This window comes from Myotis lucifugus, unplaced genomic scaffold (genome assembly GCF_000147115.1).
Source record: "Myotis lucifugus unplaced genomic scaffold, Myoluc2.0 scaffold_103, whole genome shotgun sequence".
Taxonomy (NCBI): domain Eukaryota; kingdom Metazoa; phylum Chordata; class Mammalia; order Chiroptera; family Vespertilionidae; genus Myotis; species Myotis lucifugus.
The window spans coordinates 3130699-3143401 of record NW_005871151.1 but is presented as its reverse complement, the minus strand read 5'-3'; the positions used below and the strand labels follow the sequence as shown (position 1 = coordinate 3143401).

Genomic DNA, 12703 nt, shown 5'->3' with positions numbered 1-12703 from the left:
CTGCATTGAGTGTCTGCCCCTGGTGGTCAGTGCACATCATAGTGACCGGTTGTTCTGCCGTTCTGTCAATTTGCATATTAGCCTTTTATTATATAGGATTTTTAAGATAGAATGTCAGTTACTAACTAATTCAAGAAATGTTTACTGAGCACCTACTATTTCCTAGGCTGTTCTTGGGACAGCACTGGTGGATAAAATGGACTAAGAATAGGGGCTGCTGATGCTCAGCAATCCCACAGGGAGTTCTGAAGTTGGGATGGCACTTCAGAGAGGACTGGAATGGAGGCCATGGGTCTGGTCCTATAGTCCCTACCTTGCCCATCTCTGGAAGTGGGCTGCCCCTAAGGAGGGGCTGTAACTGAGTGAGGCAGTTCCCTTCACCTCCCAACAGCGGGAAGGGTGCCTCAGCTCTGAAGAGTAAGCTGGGCACATGCCAGGGCATCTGCTCTGCCCTCCACGTTGGGAGCAGGCTAAGCTTGTCCAAGGAGCTGCAGAAGGCGGCCTGTGTGGTTGGAGCATAGCGAGCACGGAGGGGGTGACACAGCTGAGGTGGCAGAGGGAGGCGAGGGGAGGGTCTGTAAACAGTAGGGAAGAAAAAGTAAGCCATTTCTTTAAACTTAAATAGGAACAATCATGCTTAAAAGTGTGGCGGAGGACATGTGACCTTATATAAAATTCCACATGAGTAACTATTTTTAAGACACAGTTTCAGTATAAAAACTGTCTCAAAGGGAACTGGATGCACCCCCCACTTTATAAGGAAATGTGACATAATTTATAATATGTCCCCTTTCTGCTCTGACCGCCAGAGAGTTCAGAGCAAAATCTGATGCTTATGTATTTTTCAATCTCCTTTGTCTGATTTTCTTCTTCTTTTTAAAAATGTTATAGCTTTTTATTAAAAAGGCAAGATACAAATACATTGAGTACATACTTTTATTTTCCGTACACAGTAATACATTTCCTTATTTAAAAAGAAAAGCATTACAGATAAGGCGGAATTCTTCTCTTCATGTAATTCCTTGCTTCCTTCTTCAGGGCAACCCCGTTACCGGTGAGAAATTCCCACATGTGTACATACATACGTATATGTGCGGTCTTTGCCTGTGCATTTACATGCATGTGTACTGATCAAAGTTTCTGAACTGTGATTTTTTTATTTAGTATTTTCTTCTTTTTAAGACATATAACACTAAAACAACAAAAAATAAAAAATAAAAAGCAAACAAAAAATAAGACATAACACTAAAAATACTGTCACACAACCGGGCACACTCTATTGGCCCACACTCTCCTCCTCAGGGCAAGGTCCGGGAGCTCTGCCCACGCTAGTCCTCGAGGAACAACCTCGCTGTGACTGCTGCTCAGGATCCCCTGCCCCCAAAGGCAGCCCAGCATTTATTTTCCCGGTGGACACTTCGGTTGTGTCCAGATCTCATCTTCGCCATTACAAATAGGGCCCCAGAGAATGTCCATGTGTCCCCCGTGCACACCTGCGGCGGCGTTTCTCCTGTGCGGGAATCAAGAGGTGGAAGAACCTGGTGTCCAGGAAATGGTCAGGGTTGGCATATTTGCCCTCTCGATGGCTTTGCCATTTTATATCTTCACTCGCAGAATAAAGTGCTTTTCGTGAAAACGGGAACCAGGTCCACAGCGTGGCCTCTCATTCTCTGAGGCGTTTACATCCTTCACGGTGTCCCCTCTCTCCAGTGGCTGTGGGCAGCCCGGCAGGACGCTGAGGAAACAGAGGCCTCACCGCCATGGTGGCTGCCACCCACCCGACAGTGCCACTCTCTCCCGGGACGTTTGGCTTGTTTTGGGGATTGGATGGGAGCTATTTGCCTCACCACCTTCCCCCTATCTTGTTATGAGCCTCTTCCCATCTCCTTAGACTCCATCCCCGCTCTAAGGACAAATAACCCAGCAGCCAAGCAGCCTGGAATCCTCGAGGCCACGTGATCGGGAGGCAGCTCCCAGCAGAAAACAGACAAATACTGTCCAATGCCTCCTGCCGCACACTTTCCAGCATCCTCGGTCACGAGGGTGAGTAAAGCCTCGCTCGCTGGGGAGGCAGCCCTGCTGGAGCCCTGGCCGCACAATAACCTCTATTCACGGGAGGATTTGGGAAGGGAAAGCAGCCTGTCCCACCATCCTGGCCTCCTGGCTGCCAGCACAAGTCCTCTCCCGGCCCCGCCCTCTCACACCTCCCAGCTCCTTGTCACTTTCTGGTGGATCTACTTTCCCTTTCGGGAGTTTTCAGAGGAAGTCAGGCCCTCCCCTAAGGTGAAGGACACAAGACCAAATTGTCACGTCCTTGGGCGGTCGGGGTGGGGGTGGGGGTGGGGGTGGGGGGCATTTTGTTTTCGTTTGAAAAATAAAAGTGAAGCCTTGGGTGGTTGATGGGCTTTCAGTTTCAAATTCATATGAAACAAAGTAAATTAGAGTTTCTCTTTCCAATGTTCCTGGAGGCCCAAGGTAGAGGATTGGGCTGGATACTGTTGTTGACGTTTTAGACCCGGCCAAGCTCCTAGGCCAGACTCATTGGCTGTGACCAATACCTGATGTCTTGCACTCATTTCTGACCTGAGTCTTTATTCAACGGTGACATAACATTATTTACTTTCATAATGCGAGTTTCAGAAAGGAAAGCTGAACATTTCTAGCTCTGAAAGCAGCCAGAGGTGCTAGATAATGTGAAAGTGTGGGTGTGTCCTGTTAGAAGCCGTAGCTACAGGTGGAGAAAGGATGGTTAAGCAGATCAACAGGAAGGGTGGAAGTGTCTCGGAGAATGAGATGCTATGTTGTGGGGCTCGGTTCCTATTTTTTAAAAGGGGCTTTTTGTGCTGTAGTTAAGGTATAAGATGATAAAACTATTATTTTTAATTTTTATTGATTTGAGAGGGGGGGGAAGGGGGCAGGGAGGGGATTTGTTGTTCCACTTATGCATTCATTGGTTGATTCTTTGTTTAAATATATTTTTTATTGTTGATAGTATAGATATCTTCCATTCCCCCCTTTTACCCCCATTTCTCTGAGTCCCTACCTACTCCCCCAGGTCTTAATTACCATATTGCTCCTGTCCATGGGCTATGCATATAAGTATATAAGTTCTTTGGTTTATCTCTTCTTGTCCCCCCAACCCCAGTGGAAGGGAGGGAGAGAGACAGTGAGAGAAACATTGATGTGAAAGAGACACAAGATTGGTTGCCTCCCACACACACCCAGACCAGGGCCGGGGATCCATCCTGCAACCCAGGTATGCACCCTTGACCAGAATCAAACCTGGGACCCTTCAGTCCCAGGACCAGCGCTCTACCCACTGAGCAAAACCAGCTAGGGCTTCTTTGGTTAATTCTTGTATGTGTCCTGACTGGGGATCAAACCCTCAACCTTGGCGTGTTTCAGGATGATGCTCTAACCAACTGAGCTACCCATGAAGATGTCCTTAGGGCCCTGTTTGTAATGTACAGACAGGGAATAGATGGAAAGGGATGGGTTATGACAGTGAATGGTGTCTCTGACAACCTCAATTATACAAGTTATGACATTCAACATTTTTTTTAAAGTCCTGTTGTCATTTCTTTTGGTAAAATACGGGAAAAAAAGTTCTGTTTTAGACATGTGTGCAAGGACGGGAGAAGTGGAGCCTTTGAGCTGAAAGCCCAGGTGCACGTGTAAGAAAACAGGTTTAAAATGAGAACCGAGGGGACAAGTATGCCAGGTGCTCTTTGCTCTTCATTATAAAGTACTAATGCAGAGCTTCCTCCGTGTGCCCTCGGACGCCACATGCCGAAGCCTCGCGAGGAGGTCTTTTAAAAATGTACACCGTGGTTAATGACTCATGCTGGCTAGTAGACGGAGTTCATTATCTCCATAATAGGATAGACTCAATTCAAATATGACCAAGTCGTTGAATAGAAGATCAGAAAATGGAAGACGTGGGAAATTGTTTTGTGATCATTAAAAATACCCAGGTATAATGGAGTATTGTTCATCAGGTCAGACTAATGATGTCCTCTGGGAAAGCGGGAAATTTCATCAGATAAGAAGAGAAATAATGAACTGCCTTTCTCTCTGCCATGCCTTGGCCGGGAAGCGGGCATTCCAGTTAGCGACGTCAGCACACCCCGGGCCCTCTGGACTCTGTGAGGAGGTTTGGGGTAAGGTGTCATGATGCTATTCCTGGTGGTAGCAACTCATCAGATGTCAGCGCTGCCCTTAATGCCAATTACATCTGTGTCTTCATAGAGCTTATTAAAATGCTTCACCCAGATACCTGGAGGCGGAGAAGCTCTGGTGAGAGGAATAAAATGGGTAGAAATTAGTTATTTAGAAGGTGCTGGCCTTGGGCAGGTAACTGCTTAATTAACTCAGCCTGTGATCTCTGACTTACATCCGACTCAAATAGTTGGTTACTGCTATGGGTTAATTTAATGAGATGTATTTTAATCTTGATCTTATATTTTACCCCTGATCTCTTGGCCAGATTTAATGAGCAGACAGGCCACAAGAACAACCAGAAACTGAGCACAGAGGCCTTAAGTAATGAATGGGGGACCCGGGAATGTACCGGGAGCCTGTGCTAACCCCGAGTTTGGGAGCATCATTTCCCCCTAACTCAGCACTCCTGCGTTTTTTAATCTTGGGGAGTGAAGCCCCCATTCAACCATTCAGCCCAGTTAGGAGCCTAAGAACCTGCCCTGGTTGCTCCTACCCTTCTCACATCTGACGACAGAAGATGCACACCCTAAATGTTCTCTCTGCCCCCGTGGCCACTCCTTCACTTCATGCTCCATCGTTTCTTGCCTGGACTGTCAGAGTACCTCCCAACTGGTCTCAGTTGTTCGTTCGTTCATTCATTCAACAAATACTAAGTAGTCAGCCACTCTGTGGACTAGGCCTCACTAGTCTACCTTGTTCACCCACCATAGAGGTGCCAGAGTGAACTTTCCAAAACAAATTTTATTGTGCTATTCCCATGCTTAAAAATCTTAACTGCTCCCCCCCCCCATCATTTTAAAGGCTCAGATGCCTTTTATAATATGAATTCTGAATAGTTTGAAATGCATGTTTGTTGAATGTGCCTATGGATTTTTCTGGCTGGAATTAATTTTAGGAACTCATTAGCAAAACAAGCAAAAAGGGGATACTTCTCCCCTCCTCAGCTTGTCGTGCACAAAGTTCCTGATGCCCAGTTGTTCGTGTGTGTGCCTTCAACCAGAAAATGTCCCACTGCCGTCTAAAGAGTTGAAGTCAATGCTTTTCAAAGGGAGTGGTTGATGAAACTGTCAGTAGTCTAAGAAGAAACCTATGACATGGTTTTTTTTTTACATCTTTCTATATTCAAGACATTGCTGGCGCCCTAACCGGTTTGGCTCAGTGGATAGAGCGTCAGCCTGGGGACTGAAGGGTCCCAGGTTCGATTCCGGTCAAGGGCATGTACCTTGGTTGCGGGCACATCCCCAGTAGGAGGCGTGCAGGAGGCAGCTGATCGATGTTTCTAACTCTCTATCCCTCTCCCTTCCTCTCTGTAAAAAAATCAATAAAATATATTTTTTAAAAAAAGGCATTGCTGGCAAAAAGGACATACTGAGCTTTAGATTAATGTTAGTTACTGTTGTTATTGATGACATTATTATTATTCCTACAACATCCCAGAAACACTCAGTTCTTCCTGCCTCTGAGTCTTTATTGTTTTGATTCTCTGGGCATCCCTTCATTGCCTTCTGAAAATAATGCTTTCGTAGCAGCTCTTCAATTCCCGGGGTTGCTAAACTCTTTAAGCCAGGCCATATTCTCTTGTGGGCACTGAAAGTTTCTCCACACCCCCTCTGCCATGGTTCTCTCCTTTAAATACTCCTTCACAAGCCCCCTTCTCCACACAGACCTGCAGCTCCATCACCCAAAGCACATGCCACGTTTGTCTCGCATCCTTGCTGGTTCTCTTGTCCGCGACCCCCTCCCTCTATCTTGGCAAATACCACAGTGGTGTAGAGTGAGACAAACTCTCCCATTTCCTAGCTAGCTGCATGATCCTGGGCAAATGAGTTCCGCTCTTACAGCCTCAGTTTCCTCATCTAAAACATGGGTATAATACCTACTGGGCAAGGTTATTGTGAGGATCAAATGAGATCCTGATGCCCAGAGCCCCTGCCTAATAGCTTACCAGATGCTGGCTGCTGCTGCTGTTGTTCCAAAGTTGCAATCCCAATTCATCCATGAAACCTAATCACCTGCTCTCATCTAGCACTAATCTCTCTGTTTTCCCACCTTCCACTGCACCTGTGGTCAGCAGGTTGTAGTGCTTAAATATTCTTAGTTCTGTGCATTATTCTCCCCAGATAAACTGCACTGTGAACTAGGGCATAGGTCGTGTCTTACGTCAACACAGGAGCCAACAGAAGCCAGACCAGCACAGAAAATAGATTGGGTGTAAGAAAAACAGGAGGAGTGAGGCCTCTGGCCAGTTTGAGGGCACATGTAACTCGGGCCCATTGTTGTCATGCGGGAATATGGGCCCCGTGTTGCCAGACCTCAGCCTTTTTAAGAGAAGCCAGAAATCCAGATTCCAATGTGAAACATCCTGAGTTTTCAAAGTTGGGCCAACACTGTTCAGGCCAAACAAAGCGTGTCTGTGAGACCCCAGCTTGCGAGCGCTGTCTTACTCAGATGGCCCCTACGGGTTTGTGCGTATGCTTGTTATTTAGACCTCTGAACTCCCTTTTACAGAGAAACAACACTGTGAGTGGCGTTTGGGGCTGCTGGCTAAGCTGATTCCCATCCCTAGCAGACCTGACACTCAGGTAGTCCTAAGGAGCCTAATCTCTACATGAAACCACTTTCCCACAAAAAAAAACAACACATTTAGGGTTTCGAGTTACGGTGCTGGGCACACATATACTAGAATGGAACCCTCTCGGGACAGGGCCTTTGTTTTATTCACTGCCATTTCCTTAATGTTTAGGATGCTGCCCGGCATCCAGTAAATATTGTTAAAGGTTACCTGTGTCTCTGTCCATCTGCCCACCATCAGACCTGTTCTCTGTGTGCAAGCAAGGACCGTGTTGCTCACAGTGGTGTCCCCAGCACCTGCCGGGTGATAGGAGACCGACCGGTATTCGTTGAATGACTATATGAGTGAAACCATCTATTCATCAGACACTTACTGAGCACCTGCTCGGTGCCAAGGGATATGCTGGGCTTCAAGGGTGCAGAAGTGACTCTGACCCAAGGAATTGGGTTGCCCAGAAAGGATTGCATAAGTGTTTCCCGAAACACGTTTAAAAACTGTCAGGAGTTACTCAGTGTTCCCCTTCCCAGAAAAGGAGGCTGGATGGATGAGGTGACCAGGGACCCCTCAGCACCAGGCTTCCTCATTCATCTGAGCATCCTAGGGCTGTGTGCATACATGGGGTTTGACTACGAAAGACTGATCTTTCAACACGTCAAAGTGAGCCAATGAGCGCTGCCTTTCAAGTGGGCACCTCGGGAGGCCGTGCCCTGGTTCCACTCCGTTATGACAGTGCTGGACCACTTCCTGGGCAAGTGCCTCAGGGAAAGTTAGGAGCCAGCTGAGGACATTTGTGTCATTGCTTTAGATTCACGCCTTATTTTCGACCCCCTGCCCCTCAAAAAGTGTTTTAGCCCTCAAACTTGATTCTAAATGACTTCGGGTTGTTTCCTAAAATCCAACTCATGATCAGAGGAGGACTGTTTTCTGTTGTTGAGTTTATTGAACCTGTGTGCCCCGGGCTCTGAAGGTCGCAGGGCCCGGGGAGAAGCCACATGGCCGTGTGCCCCGGCAGCTCTGCTGGGAGAAGTGGTGAACCTTCCCGTGTGTCCGTGGGAAAGGAGGCAGGAGTCGTCTTGATGCCTGCATTGTGGTGTGTGGGTTAAAGAGGAAAGAATCTAGTTTGCTTTCATGTTCCCAATATCTAGCACACATTCTTGACCTAGAGGAGCCAACAGAGGTTTTATGAAGAGAAAAGTGGATGGTGATGATGAGGTCCAACATCTAAGTACTTGCCGGGTGCCAGGCAGCATGCCGGCACATGACACAAATTACACGATCGTCACAACAACCTGATGAGGTGGTTATCATCATCACCTCCCAGAGGACACTGAGGCCCGAGGCTGAGTAACTTGCCCAAGGTCACCAAGCCCACAGGTGACAAGGCTGGGGTTTGACCCAAGTTGAAAGTCCCTGCTGTGAACCCCTGATCTGTGCTCATGAGGAAGGTAACGGGATAGAATCATGCAATCCTAGTGCAGCCCAGAAGGCGATCCTAGCGGAACCAGGCGGTGCAGCTCCCTGCTGTGGCTGGAAAGCCTCCCGCAGTCGGCGGTCAGTGACTGTCCAGCTGCCCGGTCTCTCCTGGGCGCTTGCTTCCCAGGCCATCCCCACCCACTGCTACGAGTCAGCCAAACATGCTCTGTGATTGTGACACCCATTAGAAATGGCCACACAGTGAGTGTGTGGTTCGAAACTTGGCTGAATGGGGCACCTGCAAGACCCTGTATCATTTCTGGAATTACGGGGAGCCCAATCCACCCAGAATGTAGCCATGCCAAAGACAGCACCGAGGAGGAGGACTGGGAATTGGGTTTGAAAACGTGACCAGCGGGCATTCCCACAGGGGCCAGGAGTCCGCTAACCTCCTCACTCCATCGTGACCTTGGGCAGGTTGCTTTGTCCTCCTGGGCCTCGGTTTCCCCGTCTGTGGGAAATTAGTTATTTCTGAGGTCTGCCCAGCTCTGGAGGAGGCCCAGGAAGACCATCCCTGTCTGACTGGGGTTTGCTCACTGGCGTGTGTTCGTCTCCCCAGGCTGGAGGAGAACTATGAGATTGCGGAAGGGGTCTGCATTCCTCGCAGCGCCCTCTACATGCACTACCTGGACTTCTGCGAGAAGAACGACACCCAGCCGGTCAATGCTGCCAGCTTCGGGAAGGTGAGTGCTGCCCCTGGCTCGTTCTTCCACCCTTGTCAGTAATTTATGCGTCGTTCTTCATCCTGTGACTCGGATCTTCGTAAGTTACCAAACTTTGATAACTTTGCTGTGATACTTCACTGCAGAAAGTTTAAACACTTGTTAAAGGAATACAAAACCACATACCGAAACAAAGTAATTCCAAAGTGTTTAAAACTTCAAATAATTCGGGCAGGTTATAAAGGAAAAAGCGGACGTCTAACTTGAATGTCCTCAGTCTTTAATTGGCAGAAGGTAACTTCTCTCCTCTGCGAGGCAAATACTGAACTCCCAAGCGTGTCCTATGTATGTCAGTGAGCCTGGGGTGGGCAAGCTGCTTGGCTTTGTAATGGGAATGCCCTGGAGACCCTGGGAAATGGCCTTGTCTCATTCGCTTGGATGTCTGGGAGGCGGCCACTGGCGGGGGGATCCGCGGCGGGGGTTGGGGGGGGGGTGTTTGTCATGTCACTGCAGGCCTGGCTGTTCTCTATCCATCTTATGATGAAAATATATTCCACACTTAGTACTGTGTCTACAAGAAAAATTGTTATCCCTGGTCATTCAAGGAAAGCTGTTGGAGCAATCGGTGACTGATTGTTTGTAGGATAGATTCTAGATTTTTACCCTTCCAAAATACCCAATGTAGCTTGAGTCAATACATCTGAATTCTTTCTCCTTTTATTAGCTTCTTTTCTCTATGTCTAATTTTTACTGCATCTGATAACAAAAACGGCCTGTCTTTTCCTTACCTATGAGTGCAGGCATAGCCAGGACTGGAGTGGAGAAAGAGGTCAGTGTGTAAGTGTCAGGAGTTCCCTTCACAGGTCCCCAGCAGATAAATCCAACAGGAGAGGAAAAAAGAGAGGCGTCAGACCTCAGCCAGCCTCCCTGGAGAGTCCACAACAGAGTGGCTGAGAATTGGCTCCACTCGATAAATGGGAAGATGCTCTGGCGACTTAAGGAGGGGAAATGTTTTTGTGATGCTCTGACGCTATTTCTCCAAAGTGAAAAGAGTCTTTACAAGTCAGTGGAGAAACCACCTTTGCCATTTCATTCACTCATTTCTCTAGTCCAGTGGTTCTCAACCTCTGGCCCTTTAAATACAGTTCCTCATGTTGTGACCCAACCATAAAATTATTTTCGTTGCTACTTCATAACTGTAATGTTGCTACTGTTATGACTCGTCATGTAAATATCTGATATTCAGGATGGTCTTAGGCGACCCCTGTGAAAGGGTCATTCGACCGCCAAAGGGGTCGCGACCCACAGGTTGAGAACCGCTGCTCTAGTCCCTCGGTATTAGCGGAGATGGGCGGTGTGGCAAGCACTGTTAGGCCACAGAGGCCCAGCCGCGAACCCGCGTGGGGCCTCACGGGGAGGGGCTCACAGACCGGGAGGGAGACCGCGGCAGGTGGGAGAAGGAAAAGCACACCAGGATCGCGAGGGACCCTGGAGCTTGGTCACGTGTCTGTGGTCCTGAAACATTCATTTGCATCCGCACAGTCCCACGCAGTGGCCACAGTGCAAAGTCCAGCTCAGGCCTCTTAGATGGAGGGGCAGGTTGGGTGAAACCAGAGACCAAGAATTGTGCCTCTCCTGGACTTACCTGAACCTCTCTGAGCCTCAGCCCTCTGGGCTGTGAGTGGGAACAAACTCCGCCCTTCTTCAGGGATGTTGTTAGATTCGGGTGAGCGGGCGTCAGTGGATGATGCAAGTTCCTGTTCACTCAGCCAGCGAGGGGCTCCGATATTTGCTAACACCTCCCATGTCCCATTACAACTGTGGTTTTTTGTGAATTCTCCAGGAGATGTTTGTGCAGAAAAAATAGCCACTCATTATCTTAGATTCTGGAACAAAAACAAGTAAAAAACAAACAAACAAACAAAAAAACCCAACCCTCCCCATTTCTAGAATCTCTAATTTGCCTGTGTGAGGACTTTCTATAACTTTTTCTCAAATAATTCTGTAACTCTGTTGTCAGCTTAGGGTTTCTGAATATCTGACCTCATGCATGGTCCAGATAAAATTGATTTAACTCTGCCCCTCCTCCCAGAACACCAGTTCCATTCCTAGTTTAAGTCTCAAGCCTGCCACCAAGATTTCAGCAAATCCCAGAGCACTTACATTCTCAGGCTCTCCTTGAATTGGGACTCTTCCTTCTGCCTATTCCTCCTCTCTCTACACCTGTGCTGCTCAGTACGGTAGCCACTCACCACATACGGCTGGTAACTTACAGTGAAATACAATCAAGTTCTTGGGTCACACGAGCCATATTTCAAGTGCCCAGTGGCCACATGTAACTCGAGGCTGCCATATCGGGTCCACAGATAGACATTCCCATCATCACAGGACGTTTGCTTGCACAGCCTTGCTCTGAACATCATGAGCCAGGAGTGAATTCAGGGCCCTCTCTCTGCACTGTGCACAGGACAGCCCTAGTGATCCTAGTAGACGGGAGTTTGTAGGGGGCTTTACACCCCAGACTGTCGTAAAGCATCTCAAAACGCTGTTCCCACTACCCCCCCCCCCCACACACACAGGAGGCTCGCTGGTCCTCCACCTGCCAGTTCCCCTCTCGCTCAGCCCTCTGTATTCTGCTGTCTCCTCCTTCCTCCCCTGCCTCTCCTTCTCCTGCCCCCCTCTCTCTTCCTTCCACCAGGTTTCCTCTGTTCCCTGATCTTTGGTTTCTGCTGATATCCATGCCCACAAGTCTCATTTACCCCAAACGGCTACTCAGAATATTTTTCCGAATATTGTTTTCTCCCCAAGAAGAAGTGCAGTGCCAGCCGCTTCCAAATAGTAATTAAAATAAATACCCAACCGTCCAAACAAACATCTGCCTTCTCTTCAGTCCAAAAGCTAGGACCTGCTCTAATGGTATCAGCAGCACCAAGGCCAAGGCTCTGCCGCTGCCTGGCCATCGATTGCAAATGCCCTGGGACCTGGCGCTTCCTTGCAGGTGCCTGCTGAGGGCGGGCTCCACGTGAGCTTCTTGAATTGAAATCCCAGACAGTTAGTTGCCCTCCTGAGGCTCCCAGTGCACCGCAGCTGCCACCTCCTTGTGACCTTGGAGTGTCACTTTGAACAGGTCCCTCCGAACTTAAGGATTCATCTATGAACTTTCAACTCAGAGCAAACGAGGTTCAATCTTTTAAATTAGCTTAGAGGGAAAGATTAGATTGGTGATGGTCCCTCCACTCAGCTTGCACCGGGGCTGAGGTGAAACAGACATCAGGGCTGAACCACCACCCCACCCGTGTCCTCCCGCTGGGGTACTGCCCGACAGAGTGGGTGGCAGCAACTGCTCTGCTGCAAGTAAGAGCTGAAGCAGAGTTCCTCCTCCCAGCCTTGGCCAAGCTCCGTCAGCACCGGCTTCCAGTAATGGTTATTGACTTTAGGTCACGGAGTAGCATAGGGTCCACAGAGAATGCTGAGGCTCCTAGCCCAACGGGCTTTGCCCACTCTTACTGCTGGCTCGGGTCAGGAAAGGTCCCCCGACTGGACTCAACCTTTCTGAGTGCCGTTTCCTTATCTTTAGACCAGAATAATCCCTGTCCAAATTACTCTAGGGAGAAAATGGGACAGAGCTTAGGAGAGCATTTTTAAAAATGCAAAGCGCTCTACCAACGGAAGAAATCGCTGTTATCTAGAATTGGCCCCACTCCATCCTAGCTCTTCTATTTCCTCACCATGCTTTACTTCTCTTTACAGCACTTAGTACTGTCTGAAGATATAT

At 48.5% G+C, this 12703-nt stretch overlaps 1 protein-coding gene across 2 annotated transcripts in view; it reads left to right on the top strand.

Moving 5' to 3' along the window:
* The window catches only part of RFX4 (regulatory factor X4), a 129712-nt gene that overhangs the window by 43970 nt on the left and 73039 nt on the right, over window positions 1-12703 (top strand). For both annotated transcript variants that reach the window (XM_006092732.2, XM_023757206.1), the window contains exon 4: window positions 8826-8949. In XM_006092732.2, coding sequence (XP_006092794.1) covers window positions 8826-8949 — 124 coding nt within the window. The remainder of the gene's footprint in view (window positions 1-8825; window positions 8950-12703) is intronic.